The 16,281-nt window shown below is 41.3% G+C and overlaps 1 protein-coding gene across 7 annotated transcripts in view; it reads left to right on the top strand.

Moving 5' to 3' along the window:
- The window catches only part of USH2A (usherin), a 432,976-nt gene that overhangs the window by 163,418 nt on the left and 253,277 nt on the right, over window positions 1–16,281 (top strand). For all 7 annotated transcript variants that reach the window (XR_014218160.1, XM_082217159.1, XM_082217162.1 and 4 more), the window contains one exon: window positions 15,247–15,360. Coding sequence is in view for 6 of the 7 variants with exons in the window: in XM_082217159.1 (XP_082073285.1) it covers window positions 15,247–15,360 (114 nt within the window). In the remaining variant the exon portion in view is untranslated. The remainder of the gene's footprint in view (window positions 1–15,246; window positions 15,361–16,281) is intronic.

Genomic DNA, 16,281 nt, shown 5'->3' with positions numbered 1-16,281 from the left:
ACAGAGGCAGAAGATCTGGCTTCCAAGGAATAGATTGCCTGTGCTCCTGCCATGGTAGCAGTGACAGTTGTAGCACACTGCATGGACAGGGCCGGATTTAGGTTTGATGAGGCCGTAAGCTACTGAAGGTAATGGGGCCATTTATATGTCCAGCTGTCTTTGTCAACAACAAATTGTCACTGTTTTTGTGTTGAATATATGCTATATGGTAATTTATGGACCTAATAGGCATCTAAAGCCATTTGCACATAACAAAATATGTATTTTATCAAAGTAATTGTTGAACTGAAATTCAATTAAGAAGAAGTATATTAATAGTGAAATAATTATTAAGCTCTAACTTAAAATGATTTTTTATTCATAACAAACTTAATGCAAACACATTGGCATTTGGCAATAATAAAAGTTCCTTTAGAAACACAATTTACAAAGACTCATAATCTAGTCTCTAGAAACTTGCTATAACATGAAATAATAATAGGTGTAAGTATATGATGCAAACTACTAATAATTATAAATAGCATAATGTAGGCAGCCTATATACAGAAATGAGCAAACCAGTAATATTTTAGTGAGCAGGCTAGCGGGGGGGGGGGCATTACTTAGATCACAGGAGACTACACAACACAAAACACTGTTGCTGTATGTAGGTTTTATTTTATTTGTTTTTTATCTTGTATTTTGGAAATGTATGTCCAGTTTTTTTTTGTTTTTTTGTGGGCCCCCAAGAGAGTGTAGCCCTAAGCTATAGCTAGTTTAGCTTATACAGTGTCCATGGAGGCCAGATCTGCCACCTCGTGCCCTCTTGGTGGATAGGAGGCACTGCCGGTCTCCTCCCACCCCTAAGGAGGAAATGGCGGGGGCTACCCTCTGGGGTCTCCTGGGGGTCTGCACCTACTCAGTGTGACTTGCAGCGGGCCCCTTTCCCCACAAGACCAGGCCTTTGGTTCCTCCTTCAACTATCGGATAAGGTTGATTTGATTCCTCTCCTTGTTTCAGGTGCAGATCTTTATTCCCCTCCCCTTTGTTCCTGATGCAGTTCTTCATTCACCCATTCTTTCCTGGCAGGGGGGCAGCAGCACCATTTTGTGGTTTGCCTCGGATGCCAAAATAGTTTGGGCTGACCCTGAGTATAATAATTCATAGTCAGCATAGTTGTCAAGGTTAGCTCTGCTATTGTATAGTCATTATTAATTTCAGAGCTTTAGGCAGAACTCTCTGCCTAAATCTTGTAGAAGCCTTGTAGCAGAATTCTGGCCAACTTGGTTTTTTTTTGAAAGAGCTGATAAACATCTAGTGGTCTTCAGATGTGAATTCTCCTGCTTGCCTTTTGCAGGTTGATTACAAAGCAATTTGCACAGCTGGGCAGGTCTGCAGGTGTTTGGAAATGTGTTCGATAGGTGGCCACCTACTAACACATGAGTTAATGCAGAGGACATGGGAAACCTCACAGGAACTGAAACTCTGCTGGCTGTTAGCTCAGGTTGTGCCAATAAATCAGAAAGCCATAAGGGCAGGCTTACCTGTGCTAGAAGCATTTGTTTCCTTGGTGGAGAAGATTGCTTCGGTTGAAAATATGTTTTGTTATTTTAAAGGAAAAGGCTGCAAATCAACTTAAATCTCCTAAAGCGGATATACAGGGAGTGTATATTTTATAAATGGCTAACACTGAAAAGACAGTTGTTACTTTTTAGATTGTACTTTAAAAATATGGTTTGCCTTTTTCATTCTCTGTGTTGTTTTTTTTAAAGAAATGAACCAGCAAAGACTGTACGCCTTGTTCAGACAATGAGGAAGAGGTGTGAGATGTTCATGCTTCCTCCTTAGTGGGGGGGGGGAGAGAAGATACTTAATGGACACGGGGAGATCCTGCAGGGTTTATGTTGTAAGGCCAGGGAGATCCAGCATTTGTACAGGATCTCTTCAGTGTACTTGGTGTTTTCTCTCAGTGGCAGGGAGGGGGAACCTGTGGCCCTCCAGATGTTGCCAAACTACAAATCCCATCAGCTCCAGGGATTATGGGAGTTGCAGTGCAGCAACATCTGGCAGGTCACAGGTTCTCCACTTCTGCTGCGTGATGAGGGGATGAGTGCATGGGTAGCGTAATATTGAAAGTGCAAATTCATTGAATTCCGGAGCCTCTGTAAGCAGGGATTTCCAGTTTCATTCTAGGATGCAAGACACATGTTTTTTTCTCACTTGGGTTAGCCATATTTGAAAAAAGTTGACATATGAAGTATCCTTAAAAAATAGCCTTCTATAGTGTGTTTTGTAGCAGTAGTTTTTTTTTAAAAAGAGCACAAATATTGACAACTGTAAGTCTTCTGGAGTAGTGAGGCACCTCATCAGACTTGTGTGTGTGTGTGTGTGTGTGTGTGTGTGTGTGTGTGTATTGCTGAGACATGAGTGTATGTGAAACTGCAGTGGAATAGAAATACAATAGTGGCTATACTGTTATGCAGTTATTCCAGGAAGTCATACATGTATGGGTAATTATATGATATCTTCTGAAGATTCATATGCCTGTATGCCAGAGGGAGAAATGACTTTCCTGAATACTTTTCCCGGACTTTTCTTCAGCTGAACTTTGCCTCTTTTGCAAATGAGATTTCAAGCCTCAGTGAATCAGATCTGCAGTCAGACAAGTGGAAAAATGCTTTTCCTGCTTGATACTCAGTATTTACCATTGTATCATCTAATGCACAATCTAAAAATCAGTATTGCCAAATCAAAATTCCCATAATTTGTCTCCTTCCCTTTATGTATCTGCAAAATACTTGTGCATTATCCTAGCAGAATAAGGATCATCCAATTGCTGTTTGTTGTGGTCTAAAATAACCCAGGCCACCTGGGTTATTTTTATTTATTTATTTAGAAGAGCCGCTGCTCAGGGTAAAACCATCAGGGGGAAATACAGAAGAAATAAATACATGCCACTTTTTAAAAAGTATGGAATAGAAATAAAGACAACAATATCATTTATGCATCTTACCCATGGTACTGTAGGTAGAAATCTTTAGATGAGCAACCTGGTGTGGATCTAGACACAGGAAAAAATGCTATCAATAAGTCAGAAACAAAAGGAAAAAAATATCTATGGAAAATCATGTTTTAAAATTTTCTGCGCCATCTGGTGTTGCATGTTTAGATAGATAGATAGATAGATAGATAGATAGATAGATAGATAGATAGATAGATAGATTCTTTATTGTCATTACACTAGTGCAACATTGCACAAGTGCAACGAAATTGGATGCCAACCCTTAAAAACAACAAAAGCAAAACAACAGCAACAACCAAACAAACCACCTTCCAACCACACCCCCACCCACACCCATCAAACTCCCAGGTCTCACTATCGAGTTACAGCATTCAAAAAGGCCACAGCTCTTGGATAGAAACTGTTTTTCAGTCTATTTGTCCTAGACTTGATGTTTCTATACCTCCTGCCAGAAGGCAGTAGTGCAAACAGACTGTATCCCGGGTGAGATGGATCCTGCAGGATGTTGTTTGCTTTCCTAAGGCAACGGGAACCGTACAGTTCTTCCAAAGGTGGGAGAGGGTGACCAATAATCCTTTGGGCTGTGGTTATGACCTTCTGGAGCACCTTCCTCTCCCTAGCTGTACAACTGGAGAACCAAGCACAAATACAGTATGTAAGTATGCTCTCTATGGAGCCTCGGTAGAAGGACACCAGCAGTCTCTCACTCAGATTGTTCTTTTTTAAAAGTCTGAGGAAATAAATTCTCTGCTGGGCCTTCTTCACCAGAGCAGTGGTATTTGCGCTCCAAGTCATGCCCTGATCCATAGTCACTCCCAAAAACCTGAATTCCGCCACCCTCTCCACCCGTTCCCCGTTGATATACAAGGGCTGAATGTCCGCCTTTTTTTCCCTGTAATCCACTACCAATTCCTTGGTCTTAGCCGTATTGAGAGCCAGATTGTTCTCTCCACACCAAACACAGAGCCGCTCCATGTTTATAGCGCATTCAAATCGCTGTTTCTTTACTAATGTAGTTGAGTCCCTAGATGCTTCCCATGAGACAGGTTGGAATATTGCTGTAGGAATAATGCCTCTCACATTTGTATAGAGGTCTCTCCTTGTCAAGGAGAAGGGGCCATGTGCACAAAGAAGAATAAAAACTACAACAATGAACTCACAGCAGGCAGTGTTCTGTGTAGTCTAGTTGTTCAGTGGGAAAGCACAATGCAAAGGCAAACAGGAGGTGGAGGTTCAAGCCTCAAGGTATAGACTTCTGTGTTGGGGGTAGTGGTTGGGCAGCCAAAGACTATATATCCTTGGTGGAGTGCTATAATTAGCTACTGTCAGGATTGGGCAGGAGACTGGAATGAATCAAGAGCCCAGAAGCACCTGGGTCCTTAAGGTATCCTGGGCCATTTTAAAGGGGAGTTGCCTTTGTCTTTCTTCCCAGGCACAGTGGGAAAAGGATGTGATAATGATTTGTAACCTTAGGCTGGATGCAGGCTAATGCAGACTATGGGAGAGACAGAGTTTAGATTTTTTTGCTCTGATCTGTTCTGTTATACAGTAGTACCTTGGGTTACATTTGCTTTAGGTTACATATGCTTCAGGTTACAGATGCCGCTAACCCAGAAATAATGTTTCAGGTTAAGAACTTTGCTTCAGGATGAGAACAGAAATTGTGCTCCGGCGGCGCGGCAGCAGCAGGAGGCCCCATTAGCTAAAGTGGTGCTTCAGGTTAAGAACAGTTTCAGGTTAAGAATGGACCTCCGGAACGAATTAAGTACTTAACCCGAGGTACCACTGTATATTTGGGCATTGGCCCAAATATAAACCACCCTCCCCCCAAAAAAATTCTGACCATGAAAAGTTCATGTGTCACTTATATTCGCGACCTTACAAGAATTGGCTTTTATGATATTGCTGCTGAAATAGCTGCCCTAGGTCTGTGGCCCTGCCTTGCTTTCCAAGGCTGGAATGGAGAGTGCCCCCCCCCGGGACTCCACCACGAGGGCCATCAGGGGTGCAGGACAGTGGCCCCCATCCTGACTGTGGCTCCCAAGTCTCTCCTGAACCACCAGAAAGAAGGGGGAAGGGAGGAAGACTGCCGACAAAGCGGCATGTCTCCCCCCCCCCCCGGAAGCAGCACAGGGGAATGATACCCGTGGGATTGTTTTCTACATTTGCCATTTACAGGTATGAGTGCCTATGAAATTTTAAGGGAGCGGCTTATATTCAGGTATTGTCTTTTTTTCCTCCCTCACCCCCTGAATTTTAAAGGCGTGGCTTATTTGTGGGTGCGGCTTATATTCGGGACAATACGGTATTTAAGAAGAAGAACCTATGCTTGATCATGCACTTGATTTATACAACTTTCTGGATGTATCATTGATTGTTTTGTATCTGTTTTGAATAATTTCTGGTTAGTAAAGATGCGTTTAGACATTTTTTATTCCAAAAGGAGTCAGCTTTTATTGCATCCAATTGCTGCACAACATTAATATCTGCATTACGGCAGTGTTTAACTTAGGCAACCTTTTTTGCAGTTATAACTTTTCACTGTTGTTGGGTTGGATATGACAGACCCCTAAGAAGCATAGGATTCTGATGAAAAGCTTCTTCTTCTCCCCCACACCTCCCAGTACTCGGGTGTTAACTATTGTGTGGTTGACTCTACCTATAGTTGAGCATAGACGTATGATTAAATTACATTGATATTAGTCCTGTTGTAGGATCATAAATCAAAATACATTAGTGAAATCATGGTTTCACTAATCCAAAGAAGTCCTGTAATGGTCTCCAAACTGTTTTATTAATATTGTGTTGATTAGGGACCTGCCATTACTGTGGAAGTTCCACTGCTGCGTTCCCTTCACCACCCTGTGGACAGATTGAGAAATATGCTTTAGGGAGACATAGAAGACAGAAGTGCCATGCCATCATTGCTCCAGTTTCTACTAGCTACTTTTGAGTGACATTCACAGCAAGAAAGAACAATCATTTCATACATTCATCAGTCAGTGCAGAGAATGTAATTGTCCATTGTCCTTGCCTAGGACAAGCATGGTGAGAGGAGAGATTTATTATACTCTCTCAAATATGTGAACTCAAAAGATGTCAGGGAAATAATCTTTGCTCTCAGTGTTTACTAATTACACAACCGTATGTAAAACAGACCTGATGCAAAAAAACCCAAAACTTGTTCGAGCAAACAGCTACAATGTTTGCTTGTTCATTGGTTGGCACAGAGCAGTCCATGTGTCCAATAATGCACTTTGGTCCTTCAAATAAATGATCCATCTTGATTTGGGATGGGGGAGCAGTTCAATTCAGATCACAGTTTAAGGTGCACCTGTTTCATTTGCACTTTCCATAACTGTATCTGAAGTGAAACACACCAATCCTTCAATATTCACATTTTTCTGAATTTTGCAATGCAGTTCTTCAGCCAAGTAAGGCGTACCAACATGCATGTGTTGAGGTAAAGTGTGCATTACAGTGAATACATTAGTGAAAACTTACAAAATGCATTATATGAGGGGGAATTGCTTTGCAAAAATGTGTATATTTTGGGGGTACATGGAATTTACTTACTTGACTAACACCATAAGCTCCCAACTCTGTATTTTGTTTCCTTTTTTGGTATCCTCCTCCCTCCACTCCTGGGCAAGACAGAGCAATAATAGAAAGGAAAGTTGCATTGCACAATGACACAATTATATAGATTATGACAAACTGTTTCAAATGGGAAAAAGAAGTGGCAAAACACAATTTATTTCTCTAAGTAGTTGCAGCAGTTTATGCTCAAAGGGTGAATTTAGGTGGTGTGTTCATCTGTCAAAGGTGCCTTTAGGGGAGGAGCCACTTTAGGAGGATTCAGCTGCATGGGCTACGCCCTCAACATCTGGAAATTTGACAGTGAACTCTCTTGTAAAGATAGGGGTGTATCTGTTTTGTGGTTTTCTTTAAATATATTCATGGGAAAATGTGCCTTGTTTTTGGTTCTCTGATTGGGCTAATAGGAACGTTGACTTATTTGTTTACTATCAAAAGTTCCAGCTTCTGTTTGAGTCCAAGAACCCCGTCAACATACTGTCATGTAGTACTGCAACATTTTAAAAAGAACAAATCAATGTTAAATTTCCCAAAGTGACCATGAAGTGAAGTGGGTGTTCTTGATCCTATACTGACTCAACAATTTTGATTTTGTGTGTGTGTGTGTCAGTTTGACTCTTACTGATTTGGATATAATAACAGCATTAATCCTTTGGTGTTAGTTGCACAAGTAAAATGTTCTTAGCACATTCTGAAAACTAGACTTTCTGGCCATAGGGTTTGAGCCATCAGTGAATCTAATGTAAATGCAACAGAAGATAAACAGATGTCAAATCAGGGTCAGAAATGGAACCATAGAACTTCCCTCTAATGTTCCAGTGATGGAAGGGAGCAGTTTGAAAGTGCATTCAATAAGCATAAAGTAAGCATTATTGATGTTTTCAAAGTGTTAGCATCCCATGTAATGCTGGAGTGTTGGCTTCTCTATTAAGCTCTTTGGAACCAGCCGATCCAGAGATCTCACCACTAAGCGCTAATGCATTTTGCATTAACGCTTAACACCAACAAAGTGTGACTCACCACAGTGGTGGGGTTAAAAAAGAGAAGCAACAACACAGGGTTTCAGTTATCTGCAGCACATAAGCAAATGCATGAACCAAACCTTTAAATGTGATGTTTGCATGCGTGTTTCTCTCTCTCTTTTTTTTTTTAAGAAAAATGTCAGAACGAGCTTTTTTGTTTTAAATAGCAAATTATATTTTAGTGGTTTGATGTTACTGAGCTTTGGGGTTCCATTGCAGTTTATATAGAGCTGCACTGAATTTTTGTGTTCTGACAATTTTTACATGGGCTTTTAAAGGGAAAGCAAAATCCCACTCAAAAACCTGCTGCCTTTCTGTCTTTTCCCCCACCCCACCCCTCATTTATTTTCAGCCCATTTCAATGCTTTTCTTCTTCTTCACTCTTATGTTCTTAGACAATTGGGTATCACATGGAGAATGTGATGATATTATGGGGGACTGTGATGAGAGAGCTGATAGCTTATGAATAAAACAGGTTAGAGGTGGGGTAAGGTTGGCTTGGATTCCCAGCCCCCATATAATCCCTCATACATAATACCCCTGAGCAATGGTCAAGTCTACTTAAATTGTGCCCTCAAAACCCCTCTCAGGTCAAATCCATAACTCTATTGCATGCAAAAGTCTCATGTTCCATGGGCTTGAGTATTGTCATCAGCCCCTTGTCATGGTCAAATCACTTGCTGTTGAGAAGTAGGCTTTTGGTACCTTATCCCCTTGTAGAGGAGGGGGACCTATGAGGATGGTCTGCTCTTTGAGGCTGATGGATCAAATGGGTTTCCAGATGGCCCTGTGAGATTTTCCAACTGATATGACTGGTGTTCCTGTTGAAGCACTGTCCAATCTCTAGAACAGCGGTTCTCAACCTGTGGGTCCCCAGAAGTTGTTGGACTACAACTGCCATTATCCCTGAGCACTGACCTTGCTAGCTAGGGGTGATGGGAGTTGTAGTTCAATAACATCTGGGGACCCACAGGTTGAGAAAGGCTGCTCTGGAACATCTGAATGGCTTGGGCCATTGTCATGATAGTCTCTGAGAGCCCTCTCCTACACCAATCAAATGCAATCAAACTCTGGTTGAGGGCTAATCCTCAAGCCTACCTAGTAGCAGTGAAGGCAGCAAACAATACATACCTTGTTGCCTCTATTACATCCTCTTTGTGTCATATGGCAGAGCTTTTCTGGGTAGTGAGGGGCCTCTTACAGTCTGGCCTGAAGGAGGTGGCAGAACTGATGGTAGCTCACTGTGACTTGTTTGCAAAGCAATACAGTGGTGCCCTGCAAGACGAATGCCTCGCAAGACGGAAAACTCGCTAGATGAAAGAGTTTTCCGTTTTGGAGGTGCTTCACAAAACGAATTTCCTATGGGCTTGCTTCGCAAGACGACAATGTCTTGCGAGTTCCTGCTGGTTTCCCCCCCCTTCCCCCCCTTTTCTAAGCTGCTAAGCCGCTTATCAGCTGATCCGATCAGCAGATAAGCTGCTAAAAGCTGCTAATAGCGCTAATCCGCTAATCCTTCAATGGGCTTGCTTCGCAAGACGAAAAAACCGCTAGACGAAGAGAATCACAGAACGGATTCTTTTCGTCTTGCGAGGCACCACTGTATGAGGATAAAATTGCTTGCATCCACCGGGATCTTGACTCCACTATTAAAGCAGATGAACCTCAAAGGGGGGGGGGTGACATTACTTTATGGTGGTCCCAGTCCTACGTGGATGGTTGTTTCTTGGGGAGTGCTCTTCGGCCCTGTGGAACCTTCATTATGGGGTTCATCAGGGTTTGATTTATTCTCCATCCCATTAAACATCCACATGAAACCGCTGTTTGGGGTCATCCAGAGGTTTGGAGTACATTGTCAGCAATATGCTGATCTAAGTTAAATTACTGCAACACGTTATATGTGGGACTGCCTCTGAAGTCAGCTTGGAAACTTCAGCTGGTGCAGAATTCAGTGGCCGGGGTGCTCACCAGGGCAAGATGGTTTGAGCATATAACCCCAATCCTGGCTCAACTGCACTGACTGCCAATTAGTTTTTGGGCCCAATTCAGATTGCTAGATTTGACATATAAACCCTTAAATGGCTCAGACCTGCAGTACCCCAAGGACCTCCTCTTCCCATGTTAACCAAACCAGACCTGGTGACAATCATCTGAGGCCCTTCTTCATGTGCCTCCTCCATGAGAGGTTCAGAGGGTGGCAACATGAGAATGGGCCTGTGTGGTTAATTGGTAAGTGTCACTAATATGCATGAGACTACAATGCAGGGGGACAGGTGTGGACCTCCAGATCATTTTGTCTGGCTCTCAGAACTCCCCTTAAGCCATGTCCCCATCCCAGGCCACACACTTTACTAACCTTGCACAAGCTTTTCTTGAGTGCTTTTGCCTGGCTGGAATGTGCCCCTGAGCTGTGCTAATGCCTTCTGCTTGCCTGGATGGAGCTAATTTTTCCATGGTTATAATTAGCTCGCTGTGCAAAGATAAGAGTCACATCCATTGCCTTTGTTGTTGGCCTGTGGCCCCCAGAAGGTTCCCCACAAGGTAATGTGGCCCTTAAGCTGATAAAGATTCCCAACCCCTGTTATATTATCTAATTGGCTTCAATGTTGCAGCCCTTGGTCCCAATCTAGTAGCAACCTAAACAGCGCATGCTGTTATTTTAACACAGGGAGTTAAAAGGTCACTTGGGAATTCAGTACAGATACGTTCATATGCATTCGCATTCACGTTTTTCATAATCAAATGTAGTTTTGTATGTTATTTTAATTAATATATGAATTTTTGTGGAAACCTTTTGGCTTGAGGACAATTCAGAAAGATGTGGATTTTGAAGGATAGCTGTGTTCCTGTTTGCTTACCACAAAAATGTTAAAAAATGGGCAGCAGTGGGCAGAAAATACCGAAAGACACACATCTGTCTAATCAGATGTGATTATGAAATGTGTTAACTTTGAATAAAGTCTTGGGGAACCTGTTGCATCTGTCCCTTCTGGCTGCACCCCTTGCCTCATACAAATGCCTGCAGTTGGTAGGTATGAAAAAAGTACACTTCTTATTTACATAGTTCAGTAAGGTACTTTTTCCTCCTCTCTCAGCTGCCAACCTAGCTGTTTGGCTAGCATCCACTGTAATCTGTTCTCCTTCATTATGTTAATCTGTGGGCGGAAAGATTTCTGTCATCTTCAAATCGCTTGTACAGCAATGGTAAACACCTTGGCCTGTCTGTAATTGGACAGGTGTCTGCATTGGTGTCACCCAGCTTTTAATTCAATTAAAGAACTGGCTGCTCTGCTCTCATTACCCACTCATTTCCTCTGCACTTCCAGTCAGTCAGTGAAATTTATACTCAGCGCCTGCCTATCCTGCAGTACAAAGTCAGCAGCCCCATAACTAAGATCCTCATTGATGTACACACACATTAATTTATAGCTGAGCAAATTAAATTATGCATTGTTATGAAAATATTCTGAGACTGTCATAGGTACTTGTAGTGGGTTTTAGAAAGAACTTTTATCTTAAAACATAATCATGCATTAGTTATGACAGCTGAGTAGATGATGAAGCACTGGATTTGGGGCCCCCCAAAAAAACTTTGTCTTGAATTTTGGTCAGTTTTGTATTGCGCTATGAATATCCATGTATGCCCAAATGCTAGAGTTCACCAACAACACCTACAGAGCTCTACGCAATATTTAAAAAAAGCTAAATGAGCACATTTCTAGCTAGAATGTGGATTGCAATTGAGTTGATTGCAGAGTAGCATTGGGACTAAAAACGGTGTATGTGTTCATCTGTAAAACATCATCATCATCATCACCATCAGATACTTATGACTTCCCAAGTAGTTATCTGTTAACTTCAGTTTTTTAAAGGATGCGGTAATATATGGTAGATCCAGTTTCCTGGGAGTAAGTTTATTTCTGAGTATATGTATAGGTTTGTACTGTTAATTTACATAATTTGTAAAACATAAACACTCATAAAAGCATAACAAAATTAATAAACAGTAGAATAAAATTAATCAAATATACCATACATATGAACAGTGCTTTTTTCTGGGGGTAGACAGGGGTACACATACCCCTAAACGTTTTGTGAATCTTTGTACTTTTGTCCATTTACTGTATTTCCCCCAATTTGAACTATAAAATGGTGGTTTTCTTGAGTCAAAATGGGAGAACCCCTAAACATTTTTTTAAAGAAAAAAAGCGCTGCATATGAATAGCTATATCTCCAAAATTCTGTCTTAATCACTGAACCTTTAGTTTGTGACAAGAGTACTCTGATCCCTTGTCATATTTGCAGTATAATACTCTATAATACTACTGCAATGCAGGCAGGTTCTTCCTTTAAAAAATATTATGTCACAGCAAAAGTTCTAGTCTTTTTTTAAAAAAAAACACACATGGTAGATTACAGACAGTAAATCAATTGAAGGTACCACTCTTTCTGCCCAGTGAAGGGAACCTTTGAAAATAAATTAAAATTCCAACACAGACATTTTGACACAGTGACCCCATGAAACTGAATAATGTCATTTGTTAAATATGGATGTAAAGTTAAGAGTGTAACAGCGAACTGAAATCACACCTAGCACAAGAGGTCCACTTGGTATGCAAAGCAAGTTTTTTTTTTATTAAAATAGCCCCCGTTTAATCATTAGTAATATTTAATTTAGTATCTGTTTCGGAAGACAAACCTTGAGGCCTTATTTTGATTTATCTGAAGAAAATGAAGAAAAACCAGCAGTGTTGTACCATCAGGCTGTGGTTTTTAAATTTTCATTTACATTCCATTCTTAATGAAAAAGCACAACAGCTAGGCAGTATATGAAATGCAGCCCAAATATAAAGATTTTTTCTTATTATATTTCTGTGTTTTAATAAGTTTTATTAAATAGCAAGTGTATACTGTAGAATTACCGTATAATATTTCAAGTGAAACAATTATCTGTTCAAAATTCCTAAGTGACATTGAACAATATTTAAAAGATGGTCAGTGATAAAGATGGTTTAAATTGTGGCTCATCATAGTTCTTGGTATATGTCCCAGTTTTGAATTTCATTGGTTTTGCAGGATAGGCTGAAAGCTTCCCCTCCCCGCCAGTAAGATTGTATTAACCTTTGAGAAGTGAGTGAATTTAAATAAATTTGACAAACCTTTGAAATACAAAGTGGTCATATTTGATGGGAGGGAAGCCAAAAAATACAGAAGAAATATTTGGTATAACACTACTCTGCATTGATTGATGGCCTTGCAAGTTCACCTATTGGAGATTGATGAGAAGATGGGCATCATTTAAACACATTGTTGTGTATTCGCAACCAGGGTGGTTCAAGAACAAAGAAATGGTGCCTACTCTTTCAATTAATAGATGTGGGTAAAATGGGGTTTCTAAATCATGCTTGGGAACCAAATGGTGGTAGTAATTCTTGATCGATTAACACAGAGGTCTGATTTATATGACTCAGCCCACAGATAAATCTGTTTTTCTTGTAAATGATTCAGTCACATCCCATCATGGTTTAAATGCACTTAGCACATCTCTGTCCATTCATGTGTAGCAACAGTGCACCAGTGATCAGTGCACACCATTAGCATGCTATAAAGGTAAAGGTAAATGGACCCCTGATCATTAGGTCCAGGCGCAGACGACTCTGGGGTTGCGGCACTCATCTCGCTATACTGGCAAAGGGAGCTGGCGTTTGTCCGCAGACAGCTTCCGGGTCATGTGGCCTGCATGACCAAGCCGCTTCTGGTGAACCAGAGCAGCGCACGGAAACGCCGTTTACCTTCCCGCCGGAGCGGTACCTATTTATCTAATTGCGCTTCGTGCTTTCGAACTGCAAGGTTGTCAGGAGCAGGAACCGAACAACGGCAGCTCTCCCCGCCGACCGGATTCAAACCTCCGACCTTCTGATCGGCAAGTCCTAGGCTCTGTGGTTTAACCCACAGCGCTACCCGCGTCCCCTTAGCATGCTATGCTATCCCTAAATGTGGATGGAGCCGGTAGATGTGGTAAGTGCATAGGGGAAGGTCTACAGCTCAGGGCTAAAACCTCTGCTCTGCATGCAGATGGTCACAGTCTTTCAGGTTTCAACCCCTGGCATCTCCAGGCAGGGCTGGGAGAGACCCCTGTCTGAAATCCTGGAAAGCCCCTGTCAGTGTAGACAAAATTAAGCAAGATGGAACTTGCTGTAAGGTAGCTTCCTATGTACCTAAATATGGTGTGATATTTATCCATAAAATTTGTGGGCCGCTTTTCACCTCAGATGTGGTGCACGTACACAAACATGTATATTTAAACCTCAGTGGCTGCTTCTGGGAGAGTGGAGAGCAATTCTGGTTTTGCACCGGTCACTTGGCCCAGAGTGTAGCAGCTAAGAAACTGATAGAGAAAGTGCAACCCCAATTGTGATGCTGGAGGGGGTTGAAATGAGCAGATGTGGCCCTCTTGCCAGGCTGTGCTCTTGCAGAGGCCCCTGCGGACAGAATGAGGCTGAGTGGACCAAGTTGAAAAATTAGTTTAGTCTGAAAAGGACCTAAAGGAGAAGCGAAAATGCTCCAGTAGCCCATAAAAACTGGACAAATAATTGTAACTAATTAATTTCCCCTAATTCTTTCCTATGGTTATTAGACTTGCCCAACTGAATTGCGCCTGAAGCAAAAGTTGGAGGCAATATGGCTTCTTCTTTGGACAAAATATTCATGTCAATTGAATTTTTAGAGAAGGGGGGGAGGGATTTAGATGGGCTGGGTGGTTGGGTTGCATAACCCTAGATTGCCCCTAAATTTAACCTAAAGCAAAAATATTGAACCAGGCATTATAAATCAATAGGTAAAATCAATGTGTGAATGGAGGATTGGGACTGGATCCGCCAGTCGTGGCCCTGACCTCCACATATCGATTATTCCTTCTGCACAAAATCTGCATCAATAGGTTCTGGACTAAAGTAGATGTTTTGAATGCAATTAACACACACATTTTTCTTATGTAAGTAGCTGCCACAGCGAAGCCTCCAAGTCTTGCAGGTGGGCAAGGAAAGCTTGACTTTTTCTCCTAGCTGTGATCCTGACCAACATTCGTCTCCCAAATGTCTGTTTCCATTTCAAGCGAAATTCCCCTCCCCCCCCATCCCAAGACCTTGCTCAGACTTTCCTGTGGCTGATGTTTACATAACAAAAACGATACATGTTAATTACATTCATGCAATTAATGTCACGTCTAATTTCTGCGCGTGCAATCTGCATCCTTTTAAAATGCAGGGTACCAATAGTGTACACAGAATCAGATGTACTGACCGATTAACACAGGGAGGTCCAGGATGAGGCTATTGGGCACTATCTTGATTCTCCTTCCATATGTTAAGTTTCAGAATTTCTAAATAGGGTAAAGATTAAATCGGAACATCCGGCTTGAGCAAAACCTCTGAGAAATCTCCAGGGAAGTTTTACAGCAAGGCTATCAATATTTCTCAGATGAGACTCGACCTGTCCCTGTCTATTGTAAACATATGATGTACAACTAGATTCGCTATTGTGCTAAATTATCTTAGGGCATATCTTAATGTTCTGTGATCCTTGCATATTGTACACACCTCCACAAAGCATTGCTTATTTCTTTTGCAGGCACCCTGACAGGCTTGCAGCCCTTTGCAAAGTATGCTGTAACCCTAACGGCCTGCACTTTGGCTGGCTGTACTGAGAGCTCGCATGCCTTGAACATCTCCACTCCACAAGAAGGTAAAGTAATTTCAAAGGTCTTGACTTCCACATTTCAGTCATGAATAATAAAATAGGAGAGGAGCTAAATGCTGCAAAGCCATTTGCTGGAAAACCCCAACCTAATTTGATGACAAAGTGCATTGCCAGACCATAATTGCTCCATTTTTTGGGGGGTGCTAAAATGAATCAAACTCCATACCCTTTAATGACATGCATCTTTAATAGCTGTAATGCAGATTAATGGGCTTTTTAATTGCTGTTACATTGTTCATGCAAGAGCCTTGTCATTAATATGAAGCATCTGAAAGATTAATGAAAGCTTCCTCATTTTACTATGGCTCAGAAGTAAATCTAGAGACAGTCTGACTAAAAAGAATTGATTGTATGGCACAGTATGAAATTGAGAATCAAATGGTTGATTTCCATGGTCTCTCTTAACTGCTAAACACCAGCACAGGCAACAATTATTTCAGCCTGATGGAACCTCAAAATGCCAATTGGGCCGTTTATTAATCTGTTGTACTTGAAACTTAAAAGTTGCAAGCATAAATTAGCATTTCTGAAGCTGGTATTAAGCTCAAGAGCAGCAAGAAAGAGATAATATGTTCGGGTTTTGCTTTTAGAGACTAGCTCAGTAACTTCTGTGTATCAATTACTGAGGAAAGGGTTCTCAAAAGATTTGCAGGATATTTATCTTAAACATAAAAGAAAATAACTTGAGCCAGATTGTAAAATTACACCAGTCCATAGCTTTCCCCATGAAATCAAAATTGCTTGTTTTCTTGATGGCAAATTTATGCTACCATAACTGAAAGAAGGACCTGGCCCTAACATTGTTTCAAAGAAGGCCTATAAGTTAACACAACCTTCTTTGTTTCTTGGATTACTATATGGATGATTTTCTTTTAAGAATTTACCTTCATAAAAGTTTACCTTCAA

The sequence above is a fragment of the Podarcis vaucheri genome (assembly GCF_965113315.1).
Source record: "Podarcis vaucheri genome assembly, chromosome: 3".
Lineage (NCBI taxonomy): Eukaryota > Metazoa > Chordata > Lepidosauria > Squamata > Lacertidae > Podarcis > Podarcis vaucheri.
The sequence above is the reverse complement of the archived record's forward strand: the minus strand, read 5'-3'. Positions and strand labels throughout refer to the sequence as shown.